At 40.7% G+C, this 24,130-nt stretch overlaps 1 protein-coding gene and 1 long non-coding RNA gene across 2 annotated transcripts; one reads left to right on the forward strand and one right to left on the reverse strand.

Annotated features, from left to right (window-relative positions):
• Positions 1-3,174: 3,174 nt before the first annotated feature.
• Positions 3,175-9,860, forward strand: LOC120054549. Its single transcript, XR_005477617.1, has 3 exons — positions 3,175-3,432; positions 3,721-3,831; positions 8,995-9,860. It is a non-coding gene; the product is annotated as an uncharacterized LOC120054549 (long non-coding RNA).
• A 1,299-nt stretch (positions 9,861-11,159) lies between these two features.
• Positions 11,160-20,367, reverse strand: LOC120054324 (cytochrome P450 2J5). The gene is given in 13 exon segments (XM_039001736.1): positions 11,160-11,314; positions 11,317-11,349; positions 14,724-14,796; positions 14,798-14,824; positions 15,149-15,300; positions 15,413-15,554; positions 15,881-16,048; positions 16,377-16,441; positions 16,444-16,536; positions 16,716-16,828; positions 16,830-16,863; positions 18,319-18,440; positions 20,312-20,367. Coding segments are annotated over 13 exon segments (1,233 nt in total).
• Positions 20,368-24,130: the final 3,763 nt, after the last annotated feature.

Here is a 24,130-nt window from a genome sequence, read left to right on the forward strand (position 1 = left end):
TAGTTGATATTTAATTCACATCAGTGCAACTGTATGAGAGCCTGAGACTTTAGTATCTATTGCATGACATTGTTCTCATACTTTAGGTGCATTACAAAGACCTTCTACAATTCCTCAGTGGTATTGTGTTACCCAAAGAGCTACAAGATGACATTAAGGTTCTCTATTCTCTTCCATTTTCTTATTTTCTATAAAAATACATCTAGCCGTCTTTCTCAGCCCTTGCATCTCTATAGTTCTCTTCTGTAAATCTTGCTGAAAGTCCTCGTTGATATTTTGACAGGCAGAGTTTGGGCATGTGTCACACACATCAGAAGTCCCCAGGGGTTGCACTGAGCCCCCGCCAGCTTCTGTGTATCCCATGGAAACAGAAAGATGGCTCCAAAGGTTCCAGAGAATGGAGAGAGCCATGCACATATGTGACAGCCAGAACACTGGTACGGTTTTAAAAGTTGATAGGTCAAAATAATTCTTAAGGGGCTGTTTTACCTGAAATATAGGGAACTATCATAACATAACTTGCAGTTACATGTACTAAATTCAAAACAAAAAAATGTTTAATCACTGATATAATTCGGATGATAAATATACATTTTCTAACTAAATGAATTGGGGATATTATTTAATGTACAGTAAACATTAATTTCAAAGAGACATCAGCACTAATGAGCTACACTACAAGTATATGACAGAATTGGGAATCTGTCTGCCATTTCAGGTTACATAGACCAGGACAAAGCCAGACGTCTGATTCAGAACTACAACCACATCTTCAACCTGAACCTGAGTCCCCTGAGGATCAGTGATGTCACCCATTATCATGGAGGGAGAAGACAGGGCAAAGTCCACCTGGACACAGCCCTACAGTACCTAAAGGAACTGTGATGAAGGTGTTTGGTGAGGACTTGAAATACGTGTGGGGTTTGGTGTGTGTTGAAGACTGTAGGTTTTTGTCTGTAAGTAAACATTGGCATTATCTTTGTAGTAGCTACTATGTAATGTGAGTCTTGTTTAGAAAGCAAAATTTGTGCAGATAATTAAATAAAAAAATCTCTATACACTTTCACTCGAATACTTCCAGTTCATTACTGTATTAATAATTTGGTGCTCTAGCTGTGAATCACATCGGACTAGTCAATCCATCCAGTGCAAGGGCTTGAAAATAACTGAAGCCTCAACCCAATGCCCATTGGTACCAGATCAGTCCCAGGTCCAGTTGCGTATCGATCATTTAGACATTTAGTGGCCCTTTTGGGTACTTTGGATTATCACAGGTGTCTGTAATTATCTCTGACTTATCACATGTAAAATATTTTACAAATAAAAATGTAATGATAATGCTGTAAAACATTATCTTAAATTTAAACCATTAACTTAGTTAATACCATTGGTGTTTAATATGAGGGTTTCAGCATGAAATGCATTTTATGTTTTTGTTTTACAATGTTAATATGTTTTAATGTCAATGTTTTGATGTCAAACTGGTGGCAGTTGTGAAAAAAGTAAACACTTGGAAGAAATGCAGAGTTAAAAATAATTACATTGTTGATTAGATGCTTTTTTCATTAATTAGGCTATTTTCTGTTGAACCATTTGGTCTATCTACTAGAATCTCATGGACAATATGGACACAGATATAAAACATATATACTATATATGAATACATTTTTTACAATTATCCAAGTATAACTTACCAAAGTTACCACAGGTTGCCATATATTTTCTGTTAATTACCAAAATTACTGAAGATTCTGGTAACTTTGGTAAATTACCGGTAGCTTTGCAACCCTATATGAGACTCTGTACTAATACTAGCTGAAAGATAGTGGCTGTGGTCGCAATGAAGACTGGACAGGTGTAGAAACATTTATTCTGCAAGCAATGTTATCAAGTTGTATAATACTTATCCTGTCTCTTTTTGCATCTCACCTGCATTTCCTCACCAAGGCCTCACAGTTCATCATGTTGTCCATCAGATAGTTGTGGTAGCCACGGAACTTCATGCCGTTGTCTAGGAAACGCTGGACCATCTCATCCTGGTCATCAAGGTGTCCTTTGTCCACTCTGTGGAGCATCTCCAGGTGGTTCAACTCCCGTCTGCCCAAAGACTTTCTTCACTATTTATATAACACATTTAGGCTTCCTTTGTGAACAGTGCATTCAATTGCAAATGACTGTGTTCCAGTTTCATGAAAATGTAAATAATAGTGCACCGACAGGCCTTCCATAAGACTCCTACAGCCTACCTGCTCTTGGTGCTGCAACCCACTCCAATAGGCGTGCACTGCTCCTGTTCCACATATCCTCAATGTCCCATATATATGAGTTCAGCCTTCCCGTCCACCCTACCCAACGCTCTCTGATGTGACCCATCATGGTCCTAACCAGACGCATCCTGTTGGCCCAGGTACAGAGAGACTACAGCCAGGACAGCCATCCCAAGCAGGGTGGATATGATCAGAGTGAGCAGAGACAGACCCTCCTGCAACCCTGTCCACACCTAAATAGAAGAGGCTGTTTCAGCCACTCATGGAGGACAAAGTTGATTTTAAAATAAATATTTGTTTTGAAAAACCAATTTGTTTCAGCTTGTAGCCTTCATCTGGGTTTTACAGACAGAAGAGGACATTTGGGACATACTGTATAAAAAAATAGTATTTTCGTCAACACCTCCTATGGCTCTCCCCCGGTCAGGCTCCACAGCAGGTCAGGGGCTACCAGGACAGTCAGTATAGCCTGGGCTAACAGCCACAGCATCAGTCTCACCAGATTCAGCACACACCACTGGGCCCACCGAAGCATTGTATCTGGATAGAATAGGTCCTAAGGGTGGTCAATATAGTGGCATCAATACAATGATCCTATTGAATTATTTTGATCCTATGTGGAATTCTTTGTGCATCAATGTCAGTATAATTTGGAGTGAAAACAGAGAAAATGAAGCAGAACATGAAGGTGTTATGAATAGTGTCTTATCTTTTGTCCACTCACCTTGCTATCTTGAAATAAAACTGTGCCTGATGTTTTTGTTGTTGTGATTTTCCGAACATTGTGCTCTAGAATTCAGAGGGAATTTAGAACGTCGGGTGGCTGGTTCATTCTACTCCTATGTGTTCAAGCGCCAACACGGGTTTTGGCTGTACCTTCGATTTCAGCACTATCTAGCATTGGTCAGCGGCACTTCCAGTTACGAGATGGGAAAATAACAATTATGCAAACTAAACCATTTGTATGGATTAACGCAAAGACATTTAAAATCTAGGCTAGCCGACTGCTTGAAATCATACTATCTTTCGGAGAAGGTGTATTGCTAAGAATGTTAATAAACCACTCCCATGAAGCGATGGACAACGAGGATGTATTTGATTGTTTCATTTCTGTGAAACCGAAAGTAAAATATCGACTTGAGGTGAGCAACTGAAAAACTGTTTGGTAAGCTTTATTCTACAACTACGTTAAGTATTCGTACCTGTTGTTTCTTGTTTTATATGTTGCAGCTTTTACATATTTAGTTATAACTTTAATAAATAGCAAACGAAGAATGAGCCAGTGCTCGAGAGCCTATGCCTGTAAAGTTGTCTGCCTAGTGACGACAGGTAGCTCAGTAAACGCCTGAGTTTTGAACTTCATTGAACAAAACTACATTATTGTACTACAGTAGCCGTAAATGCCTGAGGTTTGAACATCATTGAACATAACTACATTGTTGTACTACAACAGATATTCATTGTTGAAGTATCCAGCAGCAAAGACAGATGATGGGGAAAGAGAACCAACATAGACCATTAACCATGAGTTATAGAGACGCCCTTCAAACACAACCTAACAAAGGTGAGCTTTCTTTTTTAAATGAGTTAGGGTACTGTATTTTGTAAGGCCAGTATATGGACAACCCAACCTTTTTGCTTTAGGGAGGGTTGTGTGTTTTTTATTGGGCACAGGGAAGGGTAGTGCGTTTTTCCCTGGTTTACATTCACTCTTTTGCAGATTTTACTATATAATGTCTTCCATCCTAGCCAACTTTCCTTGTCTGCTTGCATGCGCCTCCACTATATCAAGGTGTTTTGGTATTTCCCTTATGCGCTATGGTTTTCCTGCTCTCTAACTTTTATTATAAACTGGGTGGTTCGAGCCCTGAATGCTGATTGCCTGACAGCGGTGGTATATCAGACTGACAAAACAATTATTTGTACTGCTTAAATTACGTTGGTAACTAGTTTATAATAGCAATAAGGCACCTCAGGGGTTTGTGGTATATGGCCAAAAAATGGCCAATGTTCTTATCCGCAATGCTTCGTGCATAAGAACAGCCCGTAGCCGTGGTATATTGGCCATATACCACACCCCCTCGTGGCTTATTGCTATACCACAGGTCAATATAGTCTACCAGTCTAACCGTCTATCCTGCCCTCTATCCACCATTCATCGTGACAATAGTGTTAAGGTTGATCGTTTCTCCAGATCTGCAGAAGGCTAACTACTAGCAGTCATGCAACACATAAAAGCAAGCTGCATCAATGTTCAATATGAATCCACTAGAACAAATAGGAATAGCTAATAGGCAGTGGAGGCTAGGTGCATCATTGCGCATGAAAGAACAGTGAAGAAATGAGACAAGCAGCTCAAAAGGCTTGCCTAATGATCTTGTTTAGGGACAATACAATTATCCAGTGGCGTGTATGCTTGGATGCCAGGGAAGCCAGGCTTCCCCAAAACATTTACCAAGAACAAAATACAGTATATATACCTTTTTTTAATCTTTCATCTCTCTATGTTTTATACATGTCCTTCAATTCGCAAGAGGCTGACTGTATTTCACTGGAGAAAGCAGCCGAGCGAAAGAAAAAGCACCTCTCTGTCTTATTATGTGAAGCACATCTATCTGATGCTGTCTGGTCAAAATTAATATGACATTGTTTCCGCCCGTTGCATTGAATGCAATGGAAGCCAGCGGGCGTTTGGCCTCCCTTGATAAAAAATAAAGCTAAACTGAGTGAGCTCAACTGTGAATGGTCCTGTTGCACACAAAAAAATGTCAAGCTTGCTAAAATCGTCCCTTCCTTAAATTAGGCATGGATGGAGATAGGGATTTGAACTTGTGGTTTTATTTAATTCTCTGTATTGGCCAATGATTATAACAGCGATTCTGATTCAACCATAAATTCATATATTGTGCCCCTGGCCTGAGAGGATGGAAGTTCAACATGTAGCTAAATGTAGCTAGCTGTCAACTAGCTGGTAGCCTAGGACAACAACAACTAAAAGCATGAAGAGTCATAGACCGTTTGAGTAACATGAAAGAGAGGATGGCATTGGCGTTTCTCTTTTTCTACTTACACACACACATAAATTAGTACCATGGACAGCCGCATGATATTTTGCTAACGTTGATTGGACTAAATTGTTTTTGGTATCTTTGTTGTCACTGTACTAGACTAAGCATAGGTGATTTGATGATGTTGAAATGGTGCTGGAATAGTGGAGGCAGCTCCTGTTTTCTTTGCGACTTGTAGTAACTCTTCTGTGTTCTAAATCAATAGTTGTTTAGTAGTCAGAAAAAGTCGGAAATATTAACTTGATTGGCCATGTAAATGTATGTTACATGCAATATGCTTTGTGGACTCCACCACTTATTGTCTCGGCCTTAGGCCTACAGTGCATTCGGAAAGTATTCAAACCCCTTCCCCTTTTCCAATTTTTTTTACGTTACAGCCTTATTCTAAACTGATTAAATTGTTTTTTTCCCTCATCAATCTACACACAGTACCCCATAATGACAAAGCAAAAAACAGTTTTTTAGAAATGTTTGCACATTAAAAAAACAGAAATACCTTATTTACATAACTATTCAGACCCTTTGCTATAAGACTCAAAATTGAGCTCAGGTGCATCCTGTTTCCATTGATCATCCTTGAGATGTTTCTACAACTTGATTGGAGCACCTGTGGTAAATTCAATTGATTGGACATGATTTGGAAAGGCACACGCCGGTCTATATAGGGTCCCACAGTTGACAGTGCATGTCAGAGCAAAAACCAAGCCATTAGGTCGCTGGATTTGTCTGTAGAGCTCCGAGACAGGATTGTGTCGAGGCACAGATCTGGGGTAGGGTACCAAAAAATGTCTGCAGCAATGAAGGTCCCCAAGAACACCGTGGCCACCGTCATTCTTAAATAGAAGAGGTTTGGAACCACCAAGACTTTTCCTAGAGCTGGCTGCCTGGCTAAACTGAGCAATCAGGGGAGAATGTCCTTGGTCAGGGAGGTGACCAAGAACCTTATGGTCACTCTGACAGAGCTCCAGAGTTCCTCTGTGGAAATGGGAGAATCTTCCAGAAGGACAACCGTCTCTGCAGAACTCCACCAATCAGGCCTTAATGGTAGAGTGCCCAGACAGAAGCCACTCCTCATTAAAAGGCACATGACAGCCCGCTTGGAGTTTGCCAAAAGGCACCTAAAGGACTCTCAGACCATGAGTAACAACATTATCTGGTCTGATGAAACCAAGATTGAACTCTTTGGCCTGAATGCCAAGTGTCATGTCTTTAGGAACTGGGACTGGGAGACTAGTCAGGATCGAGGGAAAGATAAACCGAGCAAAGTACAGAGAGATCTTTGATGAAAACTTGCTCCAGAGTGCTCAGGACCTCAGACTGGGGCAAAGGTTCACCTTCCAACAGGACAATGACCCTAAGCACACAGCCAAGACAACGCAGGAGTGTCTTCGGGACAAGTCTCTGAATGTCCTTGAGTGGCACAGCTAGAGCCCGGACTTGAACCCGATCGAACATCTCTGGAGATACCTGAAAATAACTGTGCAGTGACGCTCCCCATCCAATCTGACAGAGCTTGAGAGGATCTGCAGAGAAGAATGGGAGAAACTCCCCAAATACAGGTGTGCCAAGCTTGTAGCGTCATAGCCAAGAAGACTCAATACTGTAATCAGTACCAAAGGTGCTTCAACAAAGTATTAAGTAAAGGGTCTGAATACTTATGTAAATGTCATATGGTTTTTATTTGTAATAGATTAGCTACAATTTCTAAAAACCTGTTTTTGCTTTGTCATTATGAGGTATTTTGTGTAGATTGATGAGGATTATTCTTTTTTAAATCCATTTTAGAATAAGGCTGTAACGTAACAAAAGTCAAGGGGTCTGAATACTTTCCGAATGCACTGTATATATCACGGTGGCAAGGCATATGAACTAACAGGTTATAGAGCAAACAACTCAATTATCACAACACATAGGTTGTAATATGGCTTTTTTCGCTCTGGTTTGCCTTCCCTGGTGATTTTACCTAAGCACCGCTATTGCAATTATTCTACCTAGAATTTATTTTCCAATTTACAGATTTTTATGTGAATATTCTAAAATCTACATACAACAATATACGCATTTTCCTACTGGAGATGTGTTTCCAACTGACTTATTGTGGATAAAAGGCTGTGCGTGATGACCTAGTGCACATAAAAATAACTTCTGCAGTTAAATTCTTATGTACCAAATAAAAAATACAAGTTAAATGGGTTCCATGGCATTATCAACATTACTGATGGTTTTGTCACAAAAACTGTAGCGTTGAATAGCAAATGTGTGCATTATTAAAGGCAGCCAAGCATCGATCATCATGTCACCAGAATAAGACCCTCAATATTGATTGGACACTCACCACCTTGGATACTCACCACCCTGTGAAGTTCAGAATTTCTTTAATCTGCTAATCAACTGCATGCTTTCAAGAGTCGTAGTGGGAGGACCTCTTAACATATCATCGCATGACTCCCGAGTTTACTTCGACATGGTCATTATATCAATATTTGTGCATAAAGGCGTTTCCACTGCCATTTCTCACATAAATCATTTTACACACAAAAATAGCCCACCATGTCGACCAAACAAATTGTCTGTTGGCATTTATAAAATTGTAACGACATTTGCTGTTTCATCAGCCCAGTTAACATTTTTTCATTCGTCAGGTAATTAATCCTCATGAAATGTTTATATGGATACCTGGTAAGTGTCTGCAGCCGGCTCAGTGTAATGAGACAGACAGGGAGAGCGAGCTCGTCCATCGTGCTGTATGAACCCTCAACCTTCTGGCCGTTACATGCTGACCACACCGCTCACGTTACGTGTGCGAGCTTTGCAAAATAAATGTACACATATATGTTATTCAATCATTGCATCCACACTGCTAGCTTAACCAGGTGCTAAAATAGAACTCTATTTGTGATGCTTGATGCGCTGCAAGTCCCGCCTCTCCCATCTCTTCATTGGAGCATATACCCACGTGGGTGATTGAAAGATGAACTGAGGTGCACACTCCAGTCCAGTTGGTGGTGGTAATGCACCTTAAAGTTGGTTACCAACCACCATATAAATTCTAAAGAAGAAGCCTGAAGGAGGAGAGATTACTAGAAACAAACTCGGTTTACACTTTTATCTGTGGATTGTCGGAGGACCTTGTGCAATTCAGATAAAATAACAACCCAATGTTTATATCCCAGGACATTAGCTTGCAACAGCAAGCTAGCAACAGCAAGCTAGCTAGCTAAATTGTCATAAATGTTTGCTTTTAAACCTGTCCCCAAATTAATAGTTGGTTCAGGGTTTGTTTTGATATTTCAACCTGCATGTCCTGATCATGTCTGTTGTGGGTGGAGAAAATCAACATGAGCGCTATGGCCCACACGCACACCCGGCCTAGTCAACATGTTAGCATCGACTGTGCAACAAAAGCATGCGGAAGTGGCGAAGTCGATATCCACGTTTATGAACACAGGGTCATTACTCGTTTGTGGTTGTAAACATTGCATTAATTCTGAGGGAGAGATTCTGCAAGTGATTTACAGTACAAGGGGAGTCGTGATTGGATCAGACCCACCCCCCCAGTACATTTTTAACTATCCCTAATTTGGTTATATTTCAACAATGAGAGGATAGCACCTGAGTGCAACCTCATCAAATGATTATTTTTTCTTTTTCTTAAAAAGTAAGGACTTCTGCTAGACCAGCAGCCCCTACTACTGCCCAGAACAGTTACCTGACCAGACTGAAGAGCAGCCTGCATGACCTGATGAACCAGCACCCAGAGGGAGTACCCCTTTCCCGTATGAGTCAGGCCTGTTCTCTCCTCCTGCACCCGGAGGTACTTAAGCCCTACCCCTCCACCAGGTACCTCTTGGCCTCCCTCCCCGATGTGGTGAGGCTTCAGGGGATCGGGGTACAGACACTGGTGCTCCCAGCACTAAACCATTGTGGAGGTGGGACCGATGCTGGTCGTGTTGGTTGTCGCTAGCCTTCTCGACCTATGCCAAGCAGGGACCAGGCCGTCCGCAAAGAGACTGATTTCAAGATTCCAATCAAAGCCAAGACAATGGAAGAACCTCAAATGTACACAGCCCATAACGATATCAGGGAAAAGCATTAGGGAAGTCTACATACAGGACAATGGCGTGTCTTACAAGACGGGATACACACAATCAACACATTCTTACCATGAAAGCACACACCTGTGAATTACAGATTGATGATTTTTTACATTTTTAGACTGTGGCAATACAATTCATTCAATTATTTTATATTTATGATACAGCATGGCAAACAAGATTTCACTTTAAAGTGTACATGTTTGAACATAGATACTTTGTACCCAATTTTATTCATAATTGACAGATTTTAGACAAGTAAACCTAGAACAGTACATAAACCAATCATTGTTGTACAGCGTCAATTTGATTCTATTTTTCTTAGGTAATTACTTTATTTTTGATAGAGTGATTACCATAATAATTAGTTAAGTATGTAGCTTTTCTAAACATTTAAATAAAACATTCTGAAAAACATGGACCGTACTTTTTTTTGCCTCAAACTGAACAGGCAAGGTCTATTCTATCATGTTAAGGTCACATCCATTCAACAGCACTGTACAATAACACACCCAACTACCTCTAACACTCTAGTCATCTTACAGGTTGTGTGGGTAAGTAACATACAGTACAATAAAGTCAAAATAAACCAAAAACTTTGAATGACACAGGGGCAACGTTGTTACATTTAATGCCGGTTTGCCTGAGGCTGATGCCGTGCAGGTGTTGGTACGCATGCATACACACACTCATTCACATGTAAATAGTGCCATACATGCACTCAAACGTATTCAGTTGTCCTTGATGTCTTGTTTTATGTTTTCCTTTTTTTCCCGCTTTTGTTCATTGTTGCTGCATTGGGGGACAGGGAATGGAATTCTTTTATTATGTTTTTTTTTCTCAGGGGGACTGTGGTGGGGGGGGGGTCTCTGATGATTGAGGGGCAGCTCTCGGAAACTGTGGGGGGGATCTTGGAGGGCTGGTGGCTGGGAGCTTAGGCCGGTGGCTGATCGGTTCCTGGGTCGGGTCCCTGTTTTTGACCATGTGGGAGAACTGTCGACATGCCCTTGGGCAGGATGTTGACCCTGGTTGCTTCTGTGGGTCCCTCTGGATGGGAGTCTGTTAGATGACTGAATGTAATGTAAATGTTGAGCGGCTTCACTGCAGGTAGATTGTATGTTTAATATTCAATAAAATAAAAGTGTAAAAAGTGCTCACGGTGCTATACGGCAGTCTCCATACCGATTCACCTTTAGCTCCTCTCCCTCTAGTCTACTCTTTTTTTTAACTCCACCACAGGGCAAGCTGTAGCAGTTACCCAAGATGGCTATCTAACTCTGTCAACATCAATTGTCAAAGGGCAAGGAACACCGTCACTACCTTGCTCTCCAACCAAGGGGCATTAATTAAGGAGCAAACTGAACTGAAGATAACATTCTGCAACTCTTGGAAGACGGTGGAAGTTGATAGAAATGTGTCTTTATTGTTCAAACCAACACATTTCGGCTCATAGACACTGTCCTTCAAGAGTTGTTGAATTTCCTCTTCACTTCAACATCCTATTAGTTATAAAAAATCCCTTGATAATTAAAGTCGTTCACACAGCATGTTGAGATGAGCAAATTTTAATTCCATTATTCACCCTGCTGCCCTAGCATTTGGTGTTAAGACTAAAGAAGACCCTTAGTTTCATCATATTATTCACTCATTGGTAGACAATCTTGGCCTATGTGCTTAATAAACTCAGGTTGGGTTTTGATACAGATGCTTGATACATACGGCCCCTGGTCTCAGTGTTTGGTGCCTCGGCTGTGACAGAGCATGGTGAAGGGTTTGGGTTTGTGGATCAGGTTGAAGAAAACCCTCCGTGTCCGGGGGAGAAGTGTGGGGGGCCAGGATAAACACAGGCGCTGCAGCAGGGATGTGAAGAACACAAACAGATCCAACTGGCCAGCTACTCCCCCAGACACACCCACGGGCCTTCAGAGGAGAGGGAGCCAGTCAAATCAGGGTTGGGGTCCTTTTCAATTCAGTAAGTAAACTGAAATTCAAAAAATTACTCAATTCTACTCAGAGAAAAAAATATATATAATTTCAGTTTACTTCTTGAAATGACCCCAACCCTGGAGGGAGCAAGGCAAAATGCTGTAGAGATTAGGAACTAGGTAAAGAAATGAGATGCCCACACACAGAATACTGCTGCTCCCTGGTGCTTTTCATTCCTGCAATATGATTACAAACAATATTCCGACTTCACAGAAGTCTTCCTCAGGTGGAACTAGGATGTGTGTTCCTCAGGTGGAACTAGGATGTGTGTTCCTCAGGTGGAACTAGGATGTGTGTTCCTCAGGTGGAACTAGGATGTGTGTTCCTCAGGTGGAACTAGGATGTGTGTTCCTCAGGTGGAACTAGGATGTGTGTTCCTCAGGTGGAACTAGGATGTGTGTTCCTCAGGTGGAACTAGGATGTGTGTTCCTCAGGTGGAACTAGGATGTGTGTTCCTCAGGTGGAACTAGGATGTGTGTTCCTCAGGTGGAACTAACCACAATAAACACTCAAAGATCACAGACACAAACAGTTTCAACACACAAGCACATACCTTGATGCAAACACATACAGTGCATTTGGAAAGTTATTCAGACCCCTTGACTTTTTCACGTTAGTCTTATTCTAATATTGATAAATGTGTTTTTCCCCCCTCATCAACCTACACACAATACCAAAGTGACAAAGAAAGAACAGGTTGTTAGAAAATTCTGGAAAGAAAACTGAAATATTAAATTTGCATAAGTATTACTCAGTACATTGTTGAAGCACCTTTGGTAGTGATTACAGTTTAATCTTGGTTTCCTTAGACCAGAAAATCAGCCAAGCGGGCTGTCATGTGCCTTTTTACTGAGGAGTGGCTTCCGTCTGGCCCCTCTACCATAAAGGCCTATTCAGTGGAGTTCTGCAAAGATGGTTGTCATTCTGGAAGGTTCTCCCATCTCCAGAGAGGAACTCTGGAGCTCTGTCAGAGTGACCATCAGGTTCTTGGTCACCTCCCTGACCAAGGCCCTTCTTCCTTGATTGCTCAATTTAGCCGGGCGGCCAGCTCTAGGAAGTGTCTTGGTGGATTCAAACTTCTTCCATTTAAGAATGGCGGCGGCCACGGTGTTCTTGGGGACCTTCAATGCTGCAGACATTTTTTGGTACCCTTCCCCAGATCTGTGCCTCGACACAATCCTGTCTCGGAGCTCTACAGACAATTCCTTCAACCTCATGACTTGGTTTTTGCTCTGACATGTACTGTCAACTGTGGGACCTTATATAGACAGGTGTGTGCCTTTCCAAATCATGTCCAATCAATTGAATTTACCACAGGTGGACTTCATTCAAGTTGTAGAAACATCTCAAGGATGATCATTGGAAACAGGATGCACCGGAGCTCAATTTCTAGTCTCATCGCAAAGGGTCTGAATACTTACGTAAATTACGTGTTTGATTTATAAGAAATTTGCAAACATTTCTAAATACGTGTTTCCGCATTGTCATTATGGGGTATTGTGTGTAGATTGAGGGGGAAGAAAACTATGTAATCCATTTTAGAATAAGGCTGTAACGTAACAAAATGTGAAAAAAGTCAAGCAGTCTGAATAAATCCACAATTCACTGTGTAATGCATTCAGAAAGTATTCAGACCCCTTTTCCACATTGTTACGTTACAGCCTTACTCTAAAATGTTTTAAATAAATAAATCCTCAGAAATCTACACAATAACCCATAATGACAAAGCAAAAACAGGTCTAGACATTTTTACTAATTTATTAAAAATAAGAAATACATTTAAATAAGTATTTAAACCCTTTTCTATAAGACTCGAAATTGAGCTCAGATTCATCCTGGTTTCCATTGATCATTCTTGAGAATAAGGCTGTAATGTAACAAAATGTGGAAAAAGTCAAGGGGTCTGAAAACTTTCCGAATGCACTGCACATACAGTTGAAGTCAGAAGTTTACATACACCTTATAGGCTGACCACACAACTCGCGTTGCGTGCGCTTCAAATTAAATTTAGAAATCTATGTTATTCAATTATTGCACCCACACTGCTCGCAAGCGTCAACGAGCGTCTGCGTTGCCAAGGGCTAAAATAGAAGTCATTCCTATTTCTGACAGATAGCGCAGCAGGTCCTGCATCTCCCATCTTCTAATTGGTTTATAGAAGCAGGTACCCACGTGCCATCTCATTGATTATACCCACGTGGGTGATTGTAAGACGAACTGTTGCCGGTTGTCGTGGTAATACTAAGAAAGTTTAGATGCCAATCACCATATAAGTTAAACGATGAAAAAGCCTGGAAGGAGGAGAGATGACTAGAAACGATTTGGTTGACCGTTTTATGTGTGGATTAATTGTCGGAGTAGAGGACCTTGTTATTTTACCTGAAATGCACAACTCAATGTTTATATCCCAGGACAAATTAGCTAGCAGCAGCAAGCTAGCTAAATAGGACAAATTAGCTAGCAAGTGCAAGCTAACTAGCTAAATTGCCATAAATGTTTAATGCTTTTCGCCTGTTCCCAAATTAATGTAATTGGTTCAGAGTTTGTTTTGATATTTCAACCTGCGTGTCATTATCGCATTTGGTGTAGGGGGACAAAATAAATGTATGCACGATGGCGCAAGCGCGCAGCCGGTTTGGGTTCCGTGTTAGCCAAAAAACATTTAAACTCAGTTTCACAATTCCTGACATTTAATCCTAGTAAAAATTCCCTGTTTTAGGTCAGTTAGGATCACCACTTTATTTTAAGAATGTGAAATGTCAATAATAGTAGAGTGAATGATTTATTAGACTTGTGGAGGTCTACCATTTATTTTCCTGAGGTCTTGGCTGATTTCTTTTGATTTTCCCATGATGTTAAGCAAAGAGGCACTGAGTTTGAAGGTAGGCCTTGAAATACATCCACAAGTACACCTCCAATTGACTCAAATTATGTTAATTAGCCTATCAGATGCTTCTTAATTAAGCCATGACGTAATTTTCTGGAATTTTCCAAGCTGTTTAAAGGCACAGTCAACTGTGTATGTAAACTTCTGACCCACTGGAATTGTGATACAGTGAATTATAAGTGAAATAATCTGTCTGTAAACAATTGTTGGGAAAATTACTTGTGTCATGCAAAGTAGATGTCCTAACCGACTTGCCAAAACTATAGTTTGTTAACAAGAAATTTGTGGAGTAGTTGAAAAACCTAAGTGTATGTAAACTTCCGACTTCACTGTACTGTACATACAACAATATTCTCTATATGGACATATTGTTCTCTCCAAACAAAAAAGATCATTTGGGCCAATGAGAAGAGGGACTCACCCAGAGAAAAGGCCAGGAAGGAATCTTGCTTGCAGAACTGGCCCTTATCATCCAGAAAGTTAGCAGGGTTAAAAGGTATCTGGGTACTTCCGGTGGTCTTTTTCCCATCAGTCATGTTGACGAAGTTGGTACTCTTTCACAGTAAGGTAGTAGGACACAGGTATCAAATAGCCTGAATTCAGCACTAACTACTGCAAGTAAGTAAAAGCCAACCCTACAATAATTATTTGTATAATACTATTGTTTACTGTGGTTTGTGTTCGACTGTGTTTCTATGTGGTGCGCGTATTTGTGAGCTGTGAAAATAATTATTGTAGGACAGTAAACATCAATCAATATTTGTAATGTAAGGCATCAGCTTATGGGAATCCACATAATTTTTTAAACAAATAAATCAAACTTCATCTTGGACAGGTGGAAGCCACTGAGCTGGCGGCATGGACCACCCCTAGTGGAACGCCGTTACCGCCCCTCTGGACCTCATGGACTGTGGCATAGACGTAGGGAAGGGATGCCCTGTTGTCCATTGAGGGGGTGCAGTCGAACCCCAACACATGAAAAATCTAATGACATTGCTCTGGGATTTTTAAATAAACACAGATAGGCAATAGGACAGCAGGACTGAGTCGGAAATGTCTGCCTATTCCCTACATTAATATCAGCACTTTTAATCTCTCACACACACGTACCTTGAATGTATGGGTGCTCCATCATGTTGATGAGTCCCCATCTGATGGTGGTGAAGGTGGTGTCAGTCCCGGCCAGGAAGAGATCAGCCACCGACAACAGCATGTTCTCCTCAAAGTACGCTGAGTCCGGACTCGAGTCCTGCTGCTCCACAGAGGTCAAGAAATAGTGACTGATATGACATCGAATTTATGACGACAGACAATTGAGACTTGAACAAAACTGTATAGTCTCTATGGTTTCCATGTTTGATAACAGCTAAATCAGCCAGGATTCAAAATGTACAAAAATACCTTTTCATCTATAGTTTTTTTATTTTTTATTCCAGACTAGCTTTAAGGATGACCTCAAGAGAGCCTTCTATTCACAGATTTACCACTTATAGGAAAAAACAAGCATTATATAAAAGATAGTGTTTGGAGAGACCTATTCGTCACTTAGTTACTCTTCATCTTCTATGGGTCACTTACTCTCTCCATCAGGTAAGAGTCTATGAAGTATCAGAGGTTGTCCCTGTCTAGGGTTTTCCAGTGCTGCCTGGCCACCTCCGATATGAAGCCTTTCAGCTCTGACACATTCCTTTGGATCCTCTGGTGAGGCCCCGGGAAATGTTTCATAAACGGGAACAGATTAAAGATCTAAAGAAATGTATCATGCCAAATATTTTGAAAGAAACTACCTGAAAAAACATCCGTTAAATACGGTACACCGGATGCTAAAATCTTATTTTGAATCTCATTAGCTGTTAAAAGTTCCTGTTACTAATAATATGGTCATTTTTCACCTATTGTCTCTACACATTTTTAGAGTAGGAGTGAGGTACTCCCATAGTGATACATTACCAAAGTGGCCCATGTCATAAACCTTCATAACTCTAGAAGGGCAGACATTTTGGTCAAAGATCAATTCCAAACAAGTCAAATTGCAACCATTCAAATTATTTCTATGGGTACTCCGTACTCGTACCTGGCCGAGAGCAGATCCAGTCAGGAAGAGATTTTAATTGCGCATGTCCAGGAGGCTGTGGAAACAGTGTCCTTGTACTCATAGCAGTCTCCGAACACCACTAAGCAAATTATGTTGGACACGGCCTTCACGATCACGTGTTGTGTGTCAAATGGATTCTCTTCATGATAAACAACCACCACAGATCACAGTGAAAACTTTACACAGTTGGTCAGCTTCCTTCATCACACAACAGTAGATATAATATTCCACTGACAAGATTCCAATAAGCCAATAGAAAATGTCTATGTGGCACAATCAGGATGACTTTGGGGCAGTCCTGCCAAACAAACTAATTACCGCCCTCCTTCTGTAGCACCTGTATAAGGTAGTGGGCCTCCTCTGTGACCCGATGATCCAGAGATTTCTTGCCCAGACTGAAGGCCTTAAGAGTGAGAAAGGCACACTTCCTGTTGACGCCAACTTTCCCCTGTAGACATCAAAATCCCTGAGTGGCAAAATAAATCATATAGGGTCTATCCAGCTGGCACCCTATTCACTATGTAGTGCACAACTTTTGACCAGGGTCGATTGGGCTATGGTCAAAAGTAGTGCACTTGTGATACAGACTTTGTGACTTGTCAATGCTTTATATCCATCCTAGCACTTGAGTGCTAGAGACCCAATCAAAACCAGCTGTTCCAGCACTGCAACAATCTTTGATTAAAGAAAAGGAAAATGTGTGCTTTTTAGTTACACCTGGTGACAAATATTGCAGAAATAATTCTGGTAGTATCTCAAATATGCTTTCTTTTAGCACAGCAAAAGTGGGGTATACTGTCTCTTCAGTGCATGTTTGATTGAATTCCAGCCTCATGAAATGCTGTCTCAGGCTGCGGTCCAAACACTTAAAAGACACACCCTATCCCCTCAGCCCTTAAATCAAGTGGACACTTCTGATGACGTCTGACGAGTATACACTTAAATGGACCACCCTTGGCCGGAAATTCATCACTCCATCCAGCAATGATTGTTTTTTCAGCCACCGGTAGCTTGTGGCTGCTTTATATGTGCTAGTCAATTGACTGCATGTCTACTTATATTAAATATATAATTATTAATATACGCCTACTGTATGATAGCTAGCAAATTAATTAGCTAACTAACGTTAGCCTGCCTAGCTGGAACTTCTGAAGGAACAAGTTTTAATTCTACAATTTCCAAAAGATAACCAAACAAAAACATTTACTTTTTGCGAGTCGTGTTTGTGCCGTCATGTGCATTAGTAGCATAATTTCTAACTTATTTGCATTCATTTTTACTTACACTTGTAGGTTGACTTCTCCATTGATGTTTAAGTTTTCACAGACTTTTCTTAGCGAATGTACAATTGTCGCAAATTGAATAATGGGGAGTTTCAGGCCCCGGAGTGAACATAAATTGTACATTCGCAAAGCTGACTAAAAACGAGGGCTGAGAGGCTTACGTTGCAAACTTCCCTTGCTTGGCTAATCATTTGGACCGCCCTCCAAGATGACAATGAGGATTCCTCCAAGGGCATAAGGCGAGGTTAAGTGGACGAGGGTGTCTTTTAAATGTTTGGACCACAGCCTCAGGTTACCACACTTCATGAGGAAGCCTGGGCTATGACTGTATTATCTCTCCTTCCTCCCTAAAGTGTGCACTTGCTCACTTCCCTTCACTCACTGATTTGAAAGGAAATGACTGGTAGCCCATGCCTCTACCAATCCAATGCTTTTCGATTTGTGTGAAGTAGTAAACAAGTGTACACTTCAAGATAAAAGGGGATAATATTGTGAAAGCAGAGGCTACAGGAAATGTAATGTGATTGACCAAATGGTCTGCGTCCCAAATGGCACCCTATTTGGGTTCTGGTCAAAAGTAGTGCACTATATAGGGGAAAGGGTGTCATTTAGGACACATTTGTGATCATGTCACTGACCTCCTCTGTAGATGATCCAGTCCAGAACAGGCATAGATGGCCTCCCTGAAAACATGGCTCCATTCCGGACCAGAGTCACATTGGTGACGTGGAGCGTGTTCAGCACTATAGACAGCTTCCAGCTGTTAAAGGAATACGCCACTCAAACTTTTTTTTTTTCATTAGTCCCAAAATGTTTTGCATGTCAGCAGTCGCATTTAAGGCATAGGATTTTTCCAGAAGCAAAATGTCAATTGCATCATCGTGATGTGGTAAGTGATACTTCGCTTCTTGAAAATCCTAAATCTTGAAAACGTGACTGTTAACATACAAACATTTTGGGACTGTATTAAGTGGACTAATGAAAAACAATTCCAAAATATAGTTGAGGTAATTTTCCCTTTTATAATAATTAAACTCTTTCGGGGTGGTTTTCCCCACACACAAATTAAGCATAGTCCTGGACTAAAGATCACTTTCAATGGAGATTATCCATTACGTTTGCCTTTTAGTCTAGGACTAGGCTTAATCTTGTGTCTGAGAAACAAGTCCTTCGTCTATATTAGTTAGGAAACTGCAGAAAGTAAAACTGACTTGACTTAAACCCTTTTAATAAATAATAAATGGATCATGGTGGGTCAGTGGCATAGTGCAGTTTCATGGCCCCACGCACGGTCCAACTTATTCCCCACAAATATTTATCTTAAAATTAACATTTCAAATATATAACAAATAATTATTTTCCTAACTGGATTTATGTCAACTCCATGAGACACCAAAAGCCTTTTCATTTTTACAATGATTGTCCAACAAGTGTTTAAAGGGGCCTTGATTGGTTAATTCTAATTATTCAAATATGTAATACAAATCTCCAAATTTATTTGGGATTAATAGCCCTATTAAATGCTCCAGAGATAATTTATTTAGCATTGTTGTTTTTCTAGATTTTGAACATAAAACATTTATAAAGCAAACAATATCCCTAAAGTCTAGCACAGAAAATACTTCAATGTTTTAAGCATATGTTGCAGAACAGTGATTACAATACTTATTCAGAATATTGACACAACAATATTGAGTCGACAACAGCTATTTGACCTAGATTGTGTGTATGCGTCTAGTTCTGTCCTTGAGCTGTTCTTGCCTATTGATGTTCTGTATTATGTTTTGTGTGGAACACAGGAAGAGTAGCTGCTGCTTTTGCAACAGCTAATGGGGATCTTAATAAAACACCAAATACTCAGACATTTTTGCCTCTAAAGAAATATTTTTAAAATATGGAAAATTATTTTTAGCAAATTTGCTTTTCCTCAGTTGCTTTAAGATTCTAAAACCTAATTAAATGTACCAGAATATGAATTTTGGTTCAAATATATATCTTAATCTACCAGGCAGATGGAGCTGACAGTTTATGGTTGTGACCACGGGTGATTCTAATATTGTTAAAATCTATCGAAAGTAGAGAACTTCAGACTACAAGTGGTCTTGTTGCACTACATGTAATGAAGAAATTAATAAGGAGTCCTTATGGTAAATAGCTGCCCCTGCTTATTCCTAATTTAGGATTTTTGACAAATCTTTAAGGAATCATAGTTTTGAGAGAAATATTCTTTAAAGTCAGAGGGCTATGGCAAGAAACTACATAAGATAATGGATATTAACTGAAAAATTGCCAGTTTGTAGAATTTTAAACACTTTTTTGGATCCTTTGCTACGGACAAGGGCATTTCCAGGCATAGAGCCGACATGGAAATTAATAACATTTAAAGTATTTAGAAAATACCAAAACCAAATATTTTCCCTTATAAAATCCCCCTAAATGTAAAAATTATATAAATAAAGTTTCCCTGCCGGACAAGGATTGTCCGACTTTCAAAAATCTCTGGACAAATTTCCTACACATTTTGCCATAAGGCTGAGAGAAAATGTTGCAATTTTAAAGCATATATAATTTAATTCTAAACATTTCTTCATGGCTTATGACGTGTTCATATGCTATCTGGGGAGGCCAGACCTCCGTGGGCCATGCCAGTGTGGTGGGGGCTTATGTGGGTGTCCTATTTCACACATGACCAAGTGTGTATTATGTATTAAGTGTGTAAACGACCACCCCTCATCCCTGTCAAACACTCCCTAAAACACTTCTGCGAGCTGACCTTTCTAATCGGTCAATAAATAGGCCATAGTGGCGAAATAATTACAATTTAGCTATTAAACACTGGAGTGATAGCTGTGCAGAAGAGGGGATGGGGTAGTTGGATGGGCTATTTACAAATGGGCTATGTACAGGTACAGTGATCTGTGAGCTGCTCTGACAGATGGTGCTTAAAGTTAGTGAGGGAGAAAAGTCTCCAGCTTCAGTGATTTTTGCAGTTCGTTCCAGTCATTGGCAGCAGAGAACTGGAAGGAAAGGCGGCCTAACGAGGAATTGGCTTTGGGGGTGACCAGCGAAATATACCTGCTGGAGCACGTGCTACGGGTGGATGCTGCTATGGTGACCAGTGAACTGAGATAAGGCTGGGCATTACCTAGCAAAGATTTATAGATTACCTGGAGCCAGTGGTTTGGCGACGAATATAAAGCGAGGGCCAGCCAACAACAGCATACAGGTCGCAATGGTGGGTAGTAATGGGGCTTTGGTGACAAAACGGATGGCTCTGTGATAGACTGCATCCAATTTGCTGAGTGTTGGAGGCTATTTTGTAAATGACATCGCCGAAGTCAAGGATCGGCAGGATAGTCAGTTTTACGAGGGTAAATTTGGCAGCATGAGTGAAGGATTCTTTGTTGCGAAATAGGAAGCCAAATCTAGATTTAATTTTGGATTGGAGATGCTTAACTTCTCTAGGATATGTGGGACGCTAACGTCCCACTTGGCCAAAAGCCAGTAAAAATGCAGAGCGCCAAATTCAAATATATTACTGTAAAAATTACTGTAAAAATCAAACTTTCATTAAATCACACATGAAAGATACCAAGTTAAAGCTACACTGGTTGTGAATCCAGCCAACATGTCTGATTTCAAAAAGGATTTACGGCGAAAGCACACCAAACGATTATGTTAGGTCAGTACATAGCCACAGAAAAACACAGCCATTTTTCCAGCCAAAGAGAGGATTAACAAAAAGCAGAAATAGAGATCAAATTAATCACTAACCTTTGATGATCTTCATCAGATGACACTCATAGGACTTCATGTTACACAATACATGTATGTTTTGTTCGGTAAAGTTCATATTTATATCCAAAAATCTGAGGCGGGACGCTACTGGTCTCACTTGGAAAAATGCCAGAGAAAATGCAGAGCGCCAAATTCAAATAAATTACTATAAAAATTACTGTAAAAATCAAACTTTCATTAAATCACACATGAAAGATACCAAGTTAAAGCTACACTGGTTGTGAATCCAGCCAACATGTCAGAATTCAAATAGGCTTTTCGGCGAAAGCAAACGATACTATTATCTGAGTTAGCACATTTGTAAACAAAAATATTTCAACCCTGCAGGCTCGACACAAAACGCAGAAATAAAAATATAATTAATGCCTTACCTTTGACGACCTTCTGTTGTTGTCACTCCAATATGTCCCATAAACATCACAAATGGTCCTTTTGTTCGATTATTTCCGTCGATATATACCCAAAATGTCCATTTATTTGGCGCGTTTGATCCAGAAAAACACCGGTTCCAACTTGCTCAAACGTGACTACAAAATATCTCAAAGGTTACCTGTAAACTTTGCCAAAAAAAGTCAAACTACTTTTGCAATACAACTTTAGGTATTTTTTTACGTTAATAATCGATAGAATTGAAGACGGGATGAGCTGTGTTCAATACAGGATTAAAACCAACTATAGCTAGCTTTCTGGTCACGCGCTTCTATCTAACAGGACACTTCAAGTGACTCGTTCAAGATGGCCGTACTTCTTCATTACACAAAGGAAGAACCTCAACCAATTTCTCAAGACTGTTGACATCCAGTGGAAGCGGTAGGAACTGCAAGCAGGTCCCTTAGAAATCTGGTTTCCCAATGAAAATCCATTGAAAAGAGTGACCTCAAAAAAAGAAAAAATCTGAATGGTTTGTCCTCGGGGTTTCGCCTGCTAAATAAGTTCTGTTATACTCACAGACATGATTCAAACAGTTTTAGAAACTTCAGAGTGTTTTCTATCCAAATCTACTAACAATATGCATATCTTATCTTTTGGGGATGAGTAGCTGGCAGTTGAATTTGGGTATGCTTTTCATCCAAACGTGGAAATGCTGCCCCCTATCCTAGAGAAGTTAATGAGAGTCTGGAAGGAGAGTTTACAGTAACCAGACACCTAGGTATTTGTAGTTGTCCACATATTCAAAGTCAGAACCGTCCAGAGTAGTGATAATGGGCTGGCGGGCAGGTGCGGGCAGCGATCGGTTGAAGAGCATGCATTTAGTTTTACTTGCATTTAAGAGCAGTTGAAGGCCACGGAAGGAGAGTTGTATGGCATTGAAGCTTGTCTGGAGGTTAGTTAACACAGTGTCCAAAGGGCCAGATGTATAGAGAATGGTGTCGTCTGCGTAGAGGTGGATCAGAGAATCACCAGCAGCAAGAGCGACATCATTGATGTATACAGAGAAAAGAGTCGGCCCGGACAACAGGCCCTCCGATCTGTAACTTCATTTGTTGACTTCTGTAACCGTAAAAGCCTTGGTTTCATGCATGTTAACATTAGAAGCCTCTTCCCTCAGTTTGTTTTATTCACTGCTTTAGCACACTCTGCAAACCCGGATATCCTAGCCATGTCTGAATCCTGGCTTAGGAAGGCCACCAAAAACCCTGAAATTTCCATCCCCAACTATAAAATGTTCCTACAAGATAGAACTGCCAAAGGGTGCGGTGTTGCAATCTACTGCAGAGATAGTAAGACAGAACTCTGCAGGCTATCCAGGTCTGTGCCCAAACAATTTGAGCTTCTACTTTAAAAAATGCACCTTTCCAGAAACAAGTCTCTCACCGTTGCCGCTTGCTATAGACCACCTTCTGCCCCCAGCTGTGCCCTGGAGACCATATGTGAATTGATTGCCCCCCATCTATCTTCAGAGCTCGTGCTGTTAGGTGACCTAAACTGGGACAAGCTTAACACCCCGGCCATCCTACAATCTAAGCTTGATGCCCTCAATCTCACACAAATTATCAATGAACCCACTAGGTACAACCCCAAATCCGTAAACACGGGTACCCTCATAGATATCATCCTAACCAACCTGCCCTCCAAATACACCTCTGCTGTCTTCAACCAGAATCTCAGCGATCACTGCCTCATTGCCTGCGTCCGTAATGGGTCTGCGGTCAAACGACCACCCCTCATTGCTGTCAAACGCTCCCTAAAACACTTCAGCGAGCAGGTCTTTCTAATCGACCTGGCCCGTGTATCCTGGAAGGATATTGACCTCATTCCAGTCAGTAGAGAATGCCTGGTTATTATTTAAAAAATGCTTTCCTCACCATCTTAAATAAGCATGCCCCATTCAAAAAAAAATAGAATCAGGAACAGATATAACCCTTGGTTCACTCCAGACCTGACTGCCTTTGACCAGAACAAAATCATCCTGTGGCGTACTGCACTAGCATCGAATAGCCCCCGCGATATGCAACTTTTCAGGGAAGTTAGGAACCAATATACACAGGCAGTTAGGAAAGCAAAGGCTAGCTTTTTCAAACAGAAATCTGCATCCTGTAGCACAAAATCCAAAATGTTCTGGGACACTAAAGTCGATGGAGAATAAGAGCACCTCCTTCCAGCTGCCCACTGCACTGAGGCTAGGAAACAGTCACCACTGATAAATCCACT

This window comes from Salvelinus namaycush, chromosome 10, assembly GCF_016432855.1.
Source record: "Salvelinus namaycush isolate Seneca chromosome 10, SaNama_1.0, whole genome shotgun sequence".
Classification (NCBI taxonomy): domain Eukaryota; kingdom Metazoa; phylum Chordata; class Actinopteri; order Salmoniformes; family Salmonidae; genus Salvelinus; species Salvelinus namaycush.